Source organism: Bos mutus, chromosome 14 (assembly GCF_027580195.1).
Source record: "Bos mutus isolate GX-2022 chromosome 14, NWIPB_WYAK_1.1, whole genome shotgun sequence".
Lineage (NCBI taxonomy): Eukaryota > Metazoa > Chordata > Mammalia > Artiodactyla > Bovidae > Bos > Bos mutus.
In genome coordinates, this window is record NC_091630.1 from 8,935,614 (window position 1) to 8,953,035 (window position 17,422).

The 17,422-nt window shown below is 37.3% G+C and overlaps 1 protein-coding gene across 5 annotated transcripts in view; it reads left to right on the forward strand.

Annotated features, from left to right (window-relative positions):
- SLC26A7 (solute carrier family 26 member 7) overlaps positions 1-17,422 on the forward strand; it is a 226,459-nt gene that overhangs the window by 165,280 nt on the left and 43,757 nt on the right. For all 5 annotated transcript variants that reach the window (XM_070382933.1, XM_070382935.1, XM_070382934.1 and 2 more), the window contains 4 exons: positions 1,824-1,901; positions 2,872-2,967; positions 12,184-12,290; positions 15,672-15,738. In XM_070382933.1, coding sequence (XP_070239034.1) covers positions 1,824-1,901; positions 2,872-2,967; positions 12,184-12,290; positions 15,672-15,738 — 348 coding nt within the window. The remainder of the gene's footprint in view (positions 1-1,823; positions 1,902-2,871; positions 2,968-12,183; positions 12,291-15,671; positions 15,739-17,422) is intronic.

Genomic DNA, 17,422 nt, shown 5'->3' on the forward strand with positions numbered 1-17,422 from the left:
TGGAAACAGTGAGACAAACAGTTAGTTTTGGGGGTTCCAGAATCACTGCAGATGGTGACTGCAGCCATGAAATTAATATGCTTGTTCCTTGGAAGAAAAGCTATGACCAACCTAGACAGCATATTAAAAAGCAGAGACATTACTTTGCCAACAAAGGCCCATCTAGTCAGAGCTATGGTTTTTCCAGTGGTCATGTATGGATGTGAGAGTTGGACCATAAAGAAAGCTGAGCACCGAAGAATTGATGCTTTTGAACTGTGGTGCTGGAGAAGACTCTGGAGAGTCCCTTGGCCTGCAAGGAGATCCAACCAGTCCAATCTAAAGGAAATAAGTCCTGAATATTCATTGGAACAACTGATGCTGAAGCTGAAAGTCCAATACTTTGGCCACCCGATGTGAAGAGCTGACTCATTTCAAAAGACCCTGATGCTGGGAAAGATTGAGGATAGGAGAAGAAGGGGACGACAGAGGATGAGATGGTTGGATGGCATCACCGACTCAATGGACATGAGTTTGGGTAAACTTCAGGAGTAGGTGATGGACAGGGAGGCCTGGTGTGTGTGGTTCATGGGGTTGCAAAGAATCAGACACAACTGAGTGACTGAACTGAACTGAACTGAATGCTGTAGAGGAGTTCCACTAAATATGGAAGGAGCTTGTATCAGTTTCTTTCTGTTTTATGATTTTGAGTTTCATCATGCTGTTACATGTGTCAATAGTCTATTCTCTTTATTATTGAGTAGTATTCTATTGTAGTGATATACCAGAATTTATCTCTTCACCAATTGGTAAACAATTTAATTCTTATATTTTTGGTGTTTAGGAATAAAGCTGTTATAAATATTTACATGTACTTTGATAGGCATATGTTTTCATTTCTCTTAGGTAGTTTTAGGTCAGACAGTACTTCATGAGAAACTGCAAACTTTTTTTGGAAGTGGCTGCACCATATCTTAAGTCCCACTAGCAGTGTCTGAGAACTCAAGTTGCTCTGAGACCTTACTATTGATTATTTGTCTATATATTTATTTTTAACCACTCCAATAGGCTTCCATTTCATTTGATTCCTCCATAAGGATATTTTAGGTATTTTTTTGGTCCTGTGAAAGCCTCTTTTCTCTTAGTAGGCTGACAGATTGGCTAAATGTTTCTATTAAGACATGAACATTTGTTTATGTGAAACTGGTTCTCCATCAGTGGAGCTTAGTTAGAAGTGAGCTGTTTTGAATTGCCTTTTGTCAACATATTGAGTTGGTTAAAACACAATACTAATGATTTTTTAAGGTTAATAAAATTAAGTTTGTTTCACTGCAGAGACTGCTTCCATAATCCCATATAACTGTTTCATAGTAACGAAGGACTCCTAAGAAGAGCACAAAGGCTTCCATGGAAATTTGTCATCAGCCCAGAAAACCTCTAAAGCTGTGTGTACTCAGTTATTACCCACATAACTAAGAAATGAGAAGGGAGGTCAGGCTGAACAACAGTAGTCTTAAGTACAATTGAAGTGTCATTTTCACCATTAAACAAACAACAAAAAATTGTGGTGTGTGATAATAGTCGATGGTGTCCTATTTCTTTGTGTAGAATTGCTTTTCTCGCATTGCTGACTTAATTTGATCGTACTAGTTTGTCAGCTGTCACGTTTGGGTTCCTTCAACTACAAAATACAGATAACAACAGTCTATATAACTTAACAATCACGTACCAACATTTTGTTTCTTTTTATCAGGAAGAACTAAGAATTATCTTTCTCCCCCTATAACTTAGGAATAACAAAAAAATTCAAGGATTTCTTTTTCTGCCGGTCTTGTATTTTACAGGTGGCTTGTCTAATATCTTGCATTTTTGTCCTGATAGTCATCTATACAATAGGGCCTTTGCTTTACTGGCTGCCCATGGTAAGTAATACTTTTTATTATTTAATTTTAAATTTTAACATTAATGAGAATCATTCCATTTTAAACATTTCTTTGAAGAACAGCCTCAATGATCCTAAATCTGAAAAGGTATGTGACATAAGTAATGGTTGTATAGAGGAGAGGTAGAAGAGCCCACACTGATGGGTAAGGTATGGGAGAGTACCATGGCTGTTCTCATTTAATTAGATTTATTCTGTATTCAGTTGGAAGGTAGAACTAAGCAATCTCTGTTATAATAAATAGACTTTGGAAGAATTTTATAAAATTTAGACTCTTAGAAAATGCGTGCTGGGCAAGAGAGTAGGGAACAAAATATTTCTTGCCACCCTTGATACATCTTTATACAAAGTGACTCAGAACATTAGTACGGGTATCTGCCTTGCTTTTCACAAGCCTGGGGCACTACAGCAAGATACTGGTCTTCAGGGATCCAGAGAGAGTTCTTGTTCTAATTCTTCATTCATGTAATAAGAATAAATCATTTTCATGAGAGGATCTTCCAATAATCAAGTTTATTTCTCAAGAGACTTATAAATATATTCTGATGCAACCAGAGAATTTATACTCAAGATGATTAAAGAAATACATGGTATACTGAATGTTTGCAATAAATTGCAAACAAATGGCAATGAATAATTATTATAAAATTAAGAGGACATTCAGTCTTATCACATTCACCCTTATAATTCACTACTTTTCTTTTTATTTCCTCCTTTTTTTGAGAATGGAATAACATTTACCCTGTGACTTTTCTAGAATTGATATTATGTTCTTAAAGTACAATAATAAGTTAGTTCTAAACAAAATGAATATTACTTTAATCTTCTAAATGATGATAAATTTTCTCTAGTAAGTATTTAAAAAACAATGACATAAAATACCTTGATTCTTTTAAATTTAGATTAAAATATTTATCTTGCATCTTCATCAGCTTGTTTTTTATTTGTAGTGTGTTCTTGCGAGTATTATTGTTGTGGGACTGAAGGGAATGCTAATACAGTTTCGAGATTTAAAAAGATATTGGAATGTGGATAAAATTGACTGGGTAAGTAGAAGTTTGACCTAAAATTGCTCTCTTGGCTTAAACACATGTTACAAAATAAGCTTTAATAGTTTCATTTGCAGAAGATAGTTTTAGCCATTTGAGACTTACATTTTACAAACAGTTTTTACTTATTTACAAACTATAATTTTTTTCAAAGTCTTAAGACATGAAAATGTAAAATGTTTTTATAAGAACAGAAATGGAATTATATCAAGTTTTGATTGATGTGCTGTTTAAGAACTTTTTAAAAAATGTTATCACTTGAATGGTTTGTGAATTCCCAATTTCCATTATAAATTGATTATAGAAGTTAAGATCATCAAGAAACAGCTAGTAGAAATGTGACTATATATAACATATATGGAAAGCCAGCATTAATTTCCAAGAAACAGATGCTTCATTGACATAGGATAAACATATTAATAGTGACCATGTGCTGAGTTGCTTAGTCATGTCCAAGTCTTTACAGTCCCATGGACCATAGCTCCCTAGGCTCTTCTGTTCATGGGATTTCCCAGCCAAGAATACTAGAGTGGGTTGCCATTTCCTTCTCCAAATGGTGACCATATTCATTCTAAATACTTTGTTTAAAAAAAAATGATTTGTTTTTTTAAATGAGTTACATTGAGAAGAATGTTATGTTAATAATATATTGCTAGGAACAGACTTCTCTGGCAGCTCAGGTGGTAAAGAAGCTGCCTGCGATGTGAGAGACCAGAATTCGATCCCTGGGTTAGGAAGATCCCCTGGAGAAGGGAAAGGCAACCCACTCCAGTATTCTGGCCTGGAGATTTCCATGGGCAAAGGAGCCTGGTGGGCTACAGTCCATCATCGGGCTGCAAAGAGTCAGACACGACTGAGTGGCCAACAACATAACAATAAAGGAACAGATTAAATTATACTATAAAATATGGATTCTACTAGCATCAGTTTTTATTATGCTTGTTTTAGAGAAATGTGTCAATGCGAGAACATTCGGTATTTTCTCCCTCACACAAATGGATGAACTATTTCATGAGTAGACTCTGCTTAGCTCTATTATGGCATTTATCATATGTACATATGTACATACTATTGTATGTATCATATGTATCATGTCATATGCAATTATCTACGTACTCCTCCTTCAAGTTCTTTACTCTGAGAGACTTTGGAGGATTATTTATGCTGGTGCCTAATTTAATAATACTCCTTTTAAATCTCAATATTACTGAGCTTCTACCAAGGTACAATACTAGGTGTTATGTGGAAATGCAGAGATGAATAAAGAAGTACTTATCCTCTTCAGACACTAATATCTGTGCAGCAAGCAGACACAGACACAGTAACTGTTATGTGGGGCACGATACAACATAACGGAAGTGAAAGTAAGAACTTGGCACTGGAGAGGAGTGGAAGCTGAAACATTTAATTTTGACTGGGTTAATACAGAAGAGTTACAGCAGAGCCGAAATGTGAACTGAGACTTAAAGGAATAGTATTTTATAGGCCGTCCAAGAGGCCAAAATTAACCAGGCTGATGAAGGAACAGGACTTTTTTAAGGTGATATATATGAAGTGGCACATGGAAATAGAAAAACTGAGAGGATGCAAAGTTATTTAAGAAGCTATTGATAATCCCATGATAAAGGTCATAAGAAACTTATTAATCACATAAGGGGGAGGACATTATCATAATGGAAGGGGAGAGATGTCAAGGAAGTGTCAGAGGATGAGATGGCATCACTAACTCAAACTAACATGAGTTTGAGTAAACTCAGGGAGATAGTGAAGGATAGGGAAGCTTGGCATGCTGCCATCCGTGGGGTCACGGAGTTGGACATGACTTAGCAAATGAAAAACTATATATATGTATACATATATATATATATGCAATGCTATATCATTCAGCTATAAAAAAGAACAAAACTGTGTCATTTGTAGAGATATGGATTGACCTAGAGACTGTCATAAGGAGTGAAATATGCAGAAAGAGAAAACCAAATATCATAGAATAATGTATATATGTGGAATGTAGAAAAATGGTGCAGATCAACTTATCTTCAGGGCAGGAACAGAGATGCAGATGCAGAGACTGGACATGTGAACACGATGGGGCAGACAATGACGTCAGATGGGTTGTGAGACTGACATAGATACCCTACCGTGTGTAAGGCGGAAAGCCAAGTGGGAACCTGCTGTGTATGTAGCTCAGGGTGCTCAGCTAAGGGCACTGTGGTGATCTGGATGGGTGGGATGGAGATCCCAGAGGGTGGGGATATATGTAAAAGTTCAGTTTAGTTCAGTTCTGTCGCTCAGTTGTGTCTGACTCTGCGATCTCATGGACAGCAGCACGCCAGGCCTCCCTGTCCATCACCAACTCCCAGAGCTTACTCAAACTCATATCCATTGAGTCAATGATGCCATCCAAACATCTCATCCTCTGTCATCCCCTTCTCCTCCCACCTACAATCTTTCCCGGCATCAGGTCTTTTCCAATGGGTCAGTTCTTCGCATCAGGTGGACAAAGTATTGGAGTTTCAGCTTCAGCATCAGTCCTTCCAATGAATATTCAGGACTGATTTCCTTTAGGATGGACTGGTTGGATCTCCTTGCAGTCCAATGGACTCTCAAGAGTCTTCTCTAACACCACAGATCAAAAGCATCAATTCTTCGGCACTCAGCTTTCTTTATAGTCCAACTCTCACATCCATACATGACTACTGGGAAAACCATAGCTGTGACTAGATGGAACTTTATTGGCAAAATAATGTATACTTACAGGCTGATTCAGTTTGTGATACAGCAGAAACTAACACAACATTGTAAACCAACTATACCCTAATAAATAAAAAAGAGAGCCTTATGCATCATTAGTAGTAAGCTACCTTAATTCTTTTTATAGCAATCCTAGAAAAGAGAATTCTATTGAAAATGACCAAAAATATTCACAGTTTTATTTGTAATATTATTACATTAAATGAGAAAATAGTGGAAAATTATGGCATACTTTTGAATCAAACACATCAACCAACAATTTACAGATTTTAAATAGAGTGTTTTTGAGGATTGAATTAGCAGTTGGCAGCATCTCTATATAAAAGACTGCACTTTTTCACTTTGCCTTTCCATTAACTTCTGCCACAGGGAGTCTGGTGGAGTGTGGATTTGTTTCTGTGTTTCTGGACTGTGTGTGTGTGTGTGTGTGAACATATATTTTTATTTCTCTCAGGTAATTACCCTGTAGTGAAATGGGTCGGTTATGTGGTGTGTGTATATATGTATGTATGTGTGTGTGTATATATATATATATATATATATATATATATATATATGTATGCCTCCCTGTAGCTCAAATGGTAAAGAATCTGCCTATGATGCAGGAGACCAGGATTTGATCCCTGGGTCTGGAAGATCTGCAGGAGAAGGGAATGGCAATCCACTCCAGTATTCTTGCCTGGAGAATCCCATGGACATAGAAGCCTGGCGGGCTACAGTCCATGGAGTTGCAAAGAGTTGGACACGACTGAGTGACTAACACACACACACACACACACACATTTATATAATTTAATTTATAAAAATATGCACTGGGACGACCCAGAGGGATGGTATGGGGAGGGAGGAGGGAGGAGGGTTCAGGATGGGGAACACATGTATGCCTGTGGTGGATTCATTTCGATATATGGCAGAACCAATATAATATTGTAAAGTTTAAAAATAAAATAAAATAAAGAAATATCTACAATTTATTTTTAATTGGAGGATCATTGCTTTAGAATGCTGTGTTGCTTTCTGCCATACAACAATGTGAATCAGCTATAAGGGTACCTATGTCCCCTCTTTCTTGAACCTTCCTCCCACTCTCCAACCCATCCCACCACCCCTGGTTGTCACAGGGCACAAGTGTGACCTTCCTGTGTTATACAGCAGCTTCCCACTAGATATCTATTTTGCATATATTAATGTATATAATGTTTCAATGCTACTGTCTCAGTTCATCCCACCCTCTCCTTCACCCTCTCCTTCTCCTTGTGGACTCTTTGTCCCCAAGTCTCTTCTCTATGTCTCCATCTCTATTCATGCCCTGCAAATAGGCTAATAATTTATAGTTTTTTCAGATCCCATGTATATGCATTAATATCTGATATTTGTTCCTTTCTTTCTGACTTACTTCACTCTGTTTAACAGGCTGTAGGTTCATCCACCTCACTAGAGCTGACTCAGATTTGTTCCTTTTTATGGTTAAGTAATATTCCATTGTACTGAAACATCTTTATCCATTTATCTGTTGATGGACAGGTTGTTTCCATGTCCTAGCTGTTGTAAATTCTGCTGCAATGATTACTGGGGTACATGAGCCATTTTGAATTATGGTTTTCTCAGGGTATATGCCCAGTAGTGGAATCTCTGGATCTTATAATATTTTTATTCTTAGTTTGTAAAAAAATCTTCATAATGGTCTCCATAGTGGCCATATCAATTTACTTTCCCACTAACAAGGAAAGAAGTTTGCCTTTTTTCCACATCCTCTCCAACATTTATTTTTTGTAGATTTTTTTATGATGGCATTTTTGACTAGTGTAAGGTAATACCTCATTGTACTTTCGGTTTGCATTTCTCTAATAATGAGTGATGTTGAGCATTTTTTTTCCTGTGTTTGCTGGCCAGCTGTATGTCTTTTTCAGAGAAATATCTGTTTAAAATGTCTGCCCATTTTTAGATTGGATTGTTTGTTTTTCTGATATTGAGCTTGCTGCATGAGCTGCTTATATGTTTTGGAGATTAATCCTTTGTCAGCTATTTCATTTCCAACTATTTTCTCCAATTCTGAGGATTGTCTTTTCATCTTGTTTATGATTTCCTTTGCTGTGCAAAGGCTTTTGAGTTAAATTAGTCCCATTTGTTTGTGTTTATTTTTGTTTTCATTACTTTAGGAAGTGGTTCAAAGAGGATCTTGCTGTGATTTATGTCGAAGAGTGTTCTGCCTATGTTTTCCTCTAAGAGTTGTATAGATTTTTGGTCTTACATTTAGGTCTTTAATGCATTTTGAGTTTATTTTTGTGTACAGTATTAGGAAGTGTTCCAACTTCATTGTTTTACATGTACTTACACTTGTCCAGTCAGAGAAGGCAATGGCAACCCACTCCAGTACTCTTGCCTGGAAAAGCCCACGGATGGAGGAGCCTGGTAGGCTGCAGTCCATGGGGTCGCTAAGAGTTGGACACAACTGAGCGACTTCACTTTCACTTTTCACTTTCATGCATTGGAGAAGGAAATGGCAACCCACTCCAGTGTTCTTGCCTGGAGAATCCCAGGGACGGTGGGGCCTGGTGGGCTGCTGTCTATGGGGTCGCACAGAGTCGGACGTGACTGGAGCGATTTAGCAGCAGCAGCAGCAGCAGTATTGTCCAGTATTCCCAGCATGACTTCTGGAAGAGGCTGTCATTTCTCCACTGGTCTATATTTCTGTTTTTGTGTCAGTATCATCCTCTTTTATCATTTTTTCTGACAATGCAAGGGACTTTATTAGGAAGGGACGCCTGAGTGGAGAGCAGTAGGGTAAAGGAATCCAGGAGAACTGCTCTGCCACATGTCTCACAGTCTTAGGTTTTATGGTGATAGTATTACTTTCCAGGTTGTCTTTGGCCAATCATTCTGACTCCTTCCTGGTGTTTCCTGGTGGCACACGCATTGCTCAGCCAAGATGTATGACAGAGAGAAGGATTCTGAGAGGTATTCGGACATGTGAGTACCATATTGTCTTGATCACTATAGCTGTAGAGTACAGTCTAATGTCAGGAAAATTGATTCCCCTAGCTCCATTGTTCTTCCTCAAGATTGCTTTGGCTCTTTGGAGTCTTTCTATGTTTCCATAGAAATTGTAAATGTTATTGTTCTAGTGCTGTGAAAAATGTCAATGTTAATTTGATAGAGTTTGCATTGAATCTAAATTACTTTGGTTAGTATAGTCATTTTCACAATATTTATTCTCCCAGTCTAAGAACATGGTATATCTCTCCATCCGTTTGTGTCATCTCTAATTTTTTTTCACCAGTGTCTTAATTTTCTGCATACAGGTCTTTTGTCTCCTTAGATAGGTATATTCCTTGGTCTTTTATTTTATGTGTTGCAATAGTGAATGGAATTGATTCCTTAATTTTTCTTTCTGATTTATCATTGTTCGTATATAGGAATGCAAGGGATTTCTGTGTATTGATTTTGTATCCTGTGACTTTATTAAATTCATTGATAACCTCTAGTAATTTTCTGATAGGGTCTTTAGGGTTTGCTATGTATAGTACCATGTCATCTGTAAACAGTGAGAGTTTTACTTCTTTTTTCATCTAGATTCCTTTTATTTCTTTTTCTTCTCTGATTGCCATGGCTAGGACTTCCAAAGCTATATTGAAAAATAATGGTGACAGTGGGCACTCTTGACTTGTTCCTGATCTTAGAGAAAATGCTTTCAGCTTTTCACCATTGAGAATAATATTTGCTGTGGGTTTCTCATATATGGGCTTTATTAGGTTGACATAGGTTCCATCTATGCCCATTTTCTGAAGAACTGTTATCACAAATGGGTGCTGAATAATGTAAAAAGCTTCTTCTGCATCTGTAGAGAATATCATGTGATTTTTATGTTTCAATTTGTTAATATGGTGTGTAACATTGATTGATTTGCATGTATTGAAGTATCCATAGGATTAAACCCTAATTAATCATGGTGCATGATGTTTTTAATGTGTCATTGGATTCTGTTTGCTGGAATTTTGTTCAGAAATTTTTCATCTATGTTCATCTTTGATATTGACCTGTAATTTTCCTTTTTTGTGATGTCTTTTCCAGTTTTGGCATCAGGGTAATGGTGGCCTTCTAAAATGAGTTCATTAGTGTTCCTTCCTCTGCAATTTTTTGGAAGAATTTAAGAAGAAACAGCATTAACTCTTCTCTAAACGTTTGATAGAATTCACCTGTGAAGCCATGTGGCTCTGGGTTTTGTTTTTTGGGAGATGTCTTTTTTTATCACAATTTCGATTTCCATGCTTGAGATTGATATGTTTGTATTTCTGTTTATTCCTTGTTCAGTCTTAGAGGTTGTAATTTTCTAAGAATTTGTCCATTTTTTTCCAGGTTGTCCATTTTATTGGCATATAGTTGCTCGTAGTAGTCTCTTATGATCCTTTGTATTTCTGTATTGTCTGTTGCAATCTCTCATTTTCATTTTTAATTTTGTTCATTTGAGTCTTCCTTCTTTTTATCTTGATGAGTCTGTCTAATGTGTTATGGATTTTGTTTTTCTTCTCAAAGAACCAGTTTTTAGTTTTATTGATCTTTGGCATTTTTTCTTTCATTTCTTTTTTATTTATTTCTCTTTTCATCTTTATGATTTATTTACTTCTACTTACTTTCTGTGTTTTTTGTTTGTTTTTTGTTCTTTTCCCAGTTGCATTAGGTTGTCTATTTGATATTTTTTCCTACTTCTTGAGATAGGATTGCATTGCTATATACTTCCCTCTTAGAACTTCCCAATAGGTTTTGGTTTTCAGTGTCATTGTCTATAGATATTTAAGAAATCTTTTTAGTAACCTTTTGGCTATTAAGAAGTATATTGTTTAAATCTCCATGTGTATGTTTTTTTACAGTTTCTTTCCTATTATTAATATCAACTGTTATAGCATTGTGGTCAGAGAAGATACCTGTTACAATTTCAATTTTCTTAAATTTAGTAAAGCTTGATATGTGACCCAAGATGTGGCCTATCCTGAGAATGTTCCATGTGCACTTGAGAAGAAAGTGTATTCTTCTGCATTGGATGGAATGCTCTGAAGATATCCATCAGGTTCATCTGATCTAATGTGTAATTTTCAGCTTGTGTTTCCTTATTAATTTTCTGCCTGGATGATCTGTCCATTGGTGGAAAATCCCCTACTATTATTGTGTTACTATTGATTTCCCTTTTATGTCTGTTAATGTTTGCCTTATGTATTGAGGTGCTCCTATGTTGGGTGCGTGAATATTTACAATTGTTCTATTTTCTTCTTGGATTGATAGCTTGATTGTTATGTATCATCCTTCCTTACCTCTTGTAATGTTTTTTATTTTAAGGTCTATTTGTCTGATATGCAAATTGCTACTCTGGCTTTCTTTTGATTTCCATTTGCCTGGAATACCATTTTCTATGCTCTTACTTTCAATCTGTATGTGCCCATAGGTCTGAAGTGGGTCTCTTATAGAGAGCATCTATAGGGGTCTTGTTTCTGTATTCATTCAGCCAGTCTGTGTCTTTTGGTTGAGGCATTTAATCCATTTACATTTAAAGTAATTATTGGTATATATGTTTCTTTGGGCGTGTTCTTAATTGTTTTGAGTTTATTTTTGTAGGTCTTTTCCTTCTCTTGTGTTTCCTGCCTTTAGAAGTCCCTTTAGCATTTGTTGTGTAGCTGATTTGGTGGTGTTGAATCCTGTTGACTTTTGCTTGTCTGTAAAACTTTAGGTTTCTGCCTCAAATCTGAATGCAATCCTTGCTAGGTAGAGAAATCTTGATTGTAAGTTTTTTCCTTTCGTAACTTTAGGTCTAATCCTGCCACTACTTTCTGGCCTACAGAGTTTCTGCTGAGAGATCAGCTATTAACCTTATATGATTTCTCTTTATTTTACCTGTTGCTTTTCCCCTTGATGCTTTTAGTATTTTTTTTCTTTGGGTATAATTTCTGTTAGTTTGGTTAATAAGTGTCTCGATGTGTTTCTCCTTGAGTTTATCTTTATGTGAAACTCTCTGTGCTTCTTAAACTTGTTTGGCCATTTCCTTTCCCATGTTGGAGAAGTTTTCAACTATAATTGCTACAGAATTCTTTCTCAGGCCCTTTCTTTCTCTCTTCTTCTTCTGTCCTTGTTCAGTCACTAAGTTGTATCCAACTCTTTGTGACCCCGTGGACTTCTGCTCACCAGGATTCCCTGTCCTCGTTTTGTGTGGATCTGTGTATTCCTTTCCTGGTCCTGGTCAGGGACTCCTGCCAGTACTCAGCTCGTGTTCTGCGAGATCTTCTACATCTGAAGATGTATTCCTGATGCATTTGTGGAGAGAGATGTACTCCACATCCACGTAGTCCTCTATTCTCGCTGAGAGATTTCATCACAGGAATGTTGTAGAACAAGACTGTGAGGAACTTAGCAATTGGGAGAAAGATGAGCATACCAAAGGACGCATGTATCCTGTCTCCTGTTCTCTTTCAGGGCATATGGGTCAGCACATACATATTCACAATATGTTTTGCTGCCAATGTTGGGCTGCTGTTTGGTGTTGTGTGTACCACAGCTATCGTGATTGGTCGCTTCCCAAGGTAAGATATTATTTAAATGCTGTATATTCTGACACAGCAGCAAATATATGGTGTTGTCAGGTACTTTTATTTCTGTGGAATAGATAGTATTATAATCTCATGTTTTTAGATTTAGAGCTAGAAAGAGAATATTTTTATCTACATGTGATATATAACAATGTTGGTCTTAATGGAGAAGAAATGGCCTTAATGGAGGAGAAGTATTTTGTTATAGCTATAAAATAGAATATATAAAATCTATTAAAGTGAATAAATTAGCATCATTGCCATATACTGCATTAGAGTTACTTTTTTTTTTTTATTAAGGGAATGTTTATAGTATCTAATGAGACACAAACCATATAGCAATGTAATCATTTGAAAAGTTAAATAACCTCAATAAATTTAACTTTTCTGAAGTTGTATTAATTTACCTACTTTTTCTACATAGCTTATTAAAAAGTACATTCTTTTTGTTTTTTACTAAACATCTATAAAGCCCTTCCATATTTTGATTATTTTTCTGTTTTCTCAATGTTCACCATTTGATAAAGCTTCTACTCACATCTCATCCTTCTTTTGAAATTCTTTGTAAAATAATATATTCTTAAAAATTAAAGTTTTATCTCTATAGATTCAATCTTTATAGAGTCTATCAGTTCAGATCAGTTCAGTCACTCAGTGACGTCTGACTCTTTGCAGCCCCGTGGAATCCAGCATGCCAGGCCTCCCTGTCCATCACCATCTCTCGGAGTTTACTCAAATGCATGTCCATTGAGTCAGTGATGCCATCCAAACATCTCATCCTCTCTTGTCCCCTTTTTCTCTTCCTTCAATCTTTCCCAGCATCAGGGTCTTTTCAAATGAGTCAGTTCTTTGCATCAGGTGGACAAAATATTGGAGTTTCAGCTTCAGCATTAGTCCTTCCAAAGAATATTCAGGACTGATTTCCTTTAGGATGGACTGGTTGGATCTCCTTGCAGTCCAAGGGACTCTCAAGAGTCTTCTCCAACACCACAGTTCAAAAGCATCAATTCTTCAGCACTCAGCTTTCTTTATGGTCCAACTCTCACATCTACACATGACTACTGGAAAAACCATAGCTTTGACTAGATGGACCTTTGTCAGAAAAGTAATGTCTCTGCTTTTTAATATGCTGTCTAGGTTGGTCATAACTTTTCTTCCAAAGTGTAAGCATCTTTTAATTTCATGGCTGTAGTCACCATCTACAGTGATTTTGGAGCCCAATAAAAGAAAGTCTTTTATGGTTTCCATTGTTTCCCCATCTATTTGCCATGAAGTGATGGGACCAGGTGCCATGATCTTAGTTTTTTGAATGTTGAGTTTTAAGTCAACTTTTTCACTCTCCTCTTTCACTTCATCAAGAGGCTCTTTAGTTCCTCTTCACTTTCTGCCATAATGGTGGTGTTATCTGTATATCTGAGATTATTGATGTTTCTCCTGGCAATCTTGATTCCAGCTTTTGCTTCATCCAGCCCGACATTTCACATGACGTACTCTGCATATAAGTTAAATAAGCAGGATGACAATATGCAGCCTTGGTGTACTCCTTTCCCAATTTGGAGCCAGTCCTTTGTTCCATGTCCAGTTCTAACTGTTGCTTCTTGACCTGCATACAAGACAGACGAGTCATAGTGAAGAGTTCTGACAAAATGTGGTCCGCTGGAGAAGAGAATGGCAAACCACTTCCATATTCTTGCCTTGAGAACCCCATGAACAGTATGAAAAGGCAAAAAGATATGATAGTGAAAGATGAACTCCCCAGGTCAGTAGATGCCTAATATGCTACTGGAAAAGAGTGGAGAAATAACTCCAAAAAGAATGAAGAGACGAAGCCAAAGTGAAAACAATGCCCGATTGTGGATGTGACTGATGATGGAAGTAAAGTCTGATGCTGTAAAGAGCAATATTGCATAGGAACCTGGAATGTATGTCCATGAATCAAGGCAAATTGGAAGTGGTCAAACAAGAGAAGGCAAAAGTGAACATTGACATTTTAGGAATCTGTGAACTAAAATGGACTGGAATGGGCGATTTTAATTCAGATGACCATTATATCTACTACTGCTGGGAAGAATCCCTTAGGAGAAATGGAGTAGCCCTCATAGTCAACAAAAGAGTCTGAAATTCAGTACTTGGGTGCAATCTCAAAAATTACAGAATGATCTCTGTTTGTTTCCAAGGCAAACCATTCAATATCATAGTAATCCAAGTCTATGCCCCAACAACCAGTGCCGAAGAAGCTGAAGTTGAACAGTTCTATGAAGGTGTAGGAGACCTAATACCAAAAGAGATGTCCTTTCATCATAAGGGACTGGAATGCAAAAGTAGGAAGTCAAGAAACACCTGGAGTAACAGGCAAGTTTGGCTTTGGAGTACAAAATGAAGCAGGGCAAAGGCTAACAGAGCTTTGCCAAGAGAATGCATTGGTCATAGCAAACACCCTCTTCTAACAACACAAGAGATGATTCTACACATGGATATCACCAGATGGGCAATACCAAAATCAGATTGATTATATTCTTTGCAGCTGAAGATGGAGAAGCTCTATACTGTCAGCAAAAACAAGACTGGGAGCTGACTGTGGCTCAGATCATGAACTCCTTATAGAGTCTCTCTCTACCCCCATATATATATATATATATACATATATATACATATATATATATATATATACATATATATATATATGCACATTGTTATCTGATCCTATCTTGTTATTGATTCCCTTTTTACTTCCTGTATTTTACATAAGATTTCTGAAAAACCATATGCTTCCTAGCCTTTTCCCTTATTCCTCACTCTTTTTTGTCAATTTACCTCCTATGCCTTAAAGATATGATAGCTGGGAGTCCAGGTGAGATAAATTACATTTTAAAAATCTCAGTTTAGATGTCTGTGCTGTTATTTTCGGAGAAGGCAATGGCACCCTACTTCAGTACTCTTGCCTGGAAAATCCCATGGACAGAGGAGCCTGGTAGGCTGCAGTCCATGGGGTCGCAAGAGTCGGACACGACTGAGCGACTTCACTTTCCCTTTTCACTTTCATGAATTGGAGAAGGAAATGGCAACCCACTCCAGTGTTCTTGCCTGGACAATCCCAGGGATGGGGGAGCCTGGTGGGCTGCCGTCTATGGGATTGCACAGAGTCGGACACGACTGAAGCAACTTAGCAGCAGCAGCAGCAGCAGCTGTTACTTTATTTCTGAGGATCCCACAGAGATACACATTTACCAGTGTCTTATGAACAGTTGGGATGTAGCATGGAAACCACTCTGGATACTTTCTAATTGTTATAATAAAGTGACTCATCCTTTTTAGTTTGTTGTGGTTAATGTAGTAACTTGGAAATTATATATTTTATATATGCTTTCATTCTAGAGCAAAGACTCTGAGTACAAAAAATATGAAAGAGATGGAGTTTAAAGTGAAGACAGAAATGGATGATGTAAGTTTCCTTTTCCTTTGTGTAATTAATAATTTTTGTAGGTCAGATAGTTTCAAGGTATAAGAAGCAGATAAGTTACTAATTTTACAATGATAATTCTGTTTTTGATTAGTTTGAACTTTTAAAAGTATATCTGACCACTACATATATGGCAGTCAACATGCAACAAATCAGTAGAACAACAACAGAAATCTTGTATCAGCATTCAAATAAGAGAATAACATGGCACATAAAAATACAGTAGAATCATGGTCCAGATTAGTTGGGGTATTTGGAAACCTGTTTTCCATTTGATGTGTCTGTTAGTTTGTGTGTGTATCACTTAGTCGTGTCTGACTCTTTGCGACCTCATGGACTATAGCCCACCAGACTCCTCTGTCCATGGAATTCTCCGAGAATACTGGAGTGGTTTGAAATTTCCTTCTCCAGGTGATTTTCCTGACCCAGGGTCTCCTGCATTGCAGGCAGATTCTTTACCATCTGAGCTATAGGGAAGTCCCAACTATTAGTTTAGTTTGACATATAACAGTCAAACTAAACTAATAGTTTATTCCAAATTAAATGATGGCAGAAGATGGGGAATGGGAAAGGGAATAAAGAAAAGTGGGATCATGGTATTTGTTAACACAGTCAATGAATCTTATTATCAGCAGAGTGTAATTAATGACTCTAGGCTTGGTTTCTTGCACAGTAGACACCTTTTTAAGGAAATAACTTATATAAATTATCCCACCCTCAGGTGGCGCTAGTGGTAAAGAACTCACCTGCCCAGACAGGAGACGTAAGAGACGCAGGTTCGATCCCTGGGTCTGAGATTCCCTGGAGGAGGGCATGGCAACCCAATCCAGTATTCTTCCCTGAGGAATCCCATGGACAGAGGAGCCTGGCTGGCTACAGTCCATAGGGTTGCACCGAGTCAGACACGACTGAAGTGATTTGGCAGGCACGCGCGCAGTCCATGTCTAGGCAGGCCAGTTGCGTTTGAATTCCAGCTTCTTGTTCTGAAGGACGACACAAGTTTAAAAGGTGAAGAAAGAAAATGTTGACTGAGATTCTTGTCAGTTAAAAAAATTGGCCTTACTTTGAAACTGCCTTGTGATGTTTGACTAACCTTTTTTATCTTTATTTTTCATTTTTACTTGTTTTAATACCTCATGATTGTCCTCAGAACAGACAGAACTAAACTCCTACCAGAAGGATCAGTGTCAGGGTATTTCTGAGTAGACTGGAAGTAAAAAGTAAGCAACAGGAGTCCTTCTCTGACCCCCAGGGAAATGGCTTGTGTTTTTAACAAGTATGGAAAGATTTGCTTCATAGAAAGCCATCAGAGTTCAAAGACTTTGAAGGTGTCCCAGACTCAAGTTTTCCACCAATGTTACCTTTCTTTCTTTCCTGTCCCTTTTTTTTCTTCCTTTAAAATTTTCAGGTGCCAAGTCCCAGACTGACTCAGGCCTCTGTGTATCCACCCCACACATGCAGCTGTGTACCATAGCCTTGACATTCTTAGCTTTGAAGCAGCTAAGAGTCTGTCCCTCTCCCTCTCCTTCTTTAGGTGAAAGAATCTGGAAGGTCTCTTTCCACTCAGGGACTTCAGCTCTATTGAGAATTTCTTTTCTGGCCCAACTCCATTCTTTAATAAATGCCTATCTTTAAAAAGCATACTAACTCAAAACATACTGGTGCA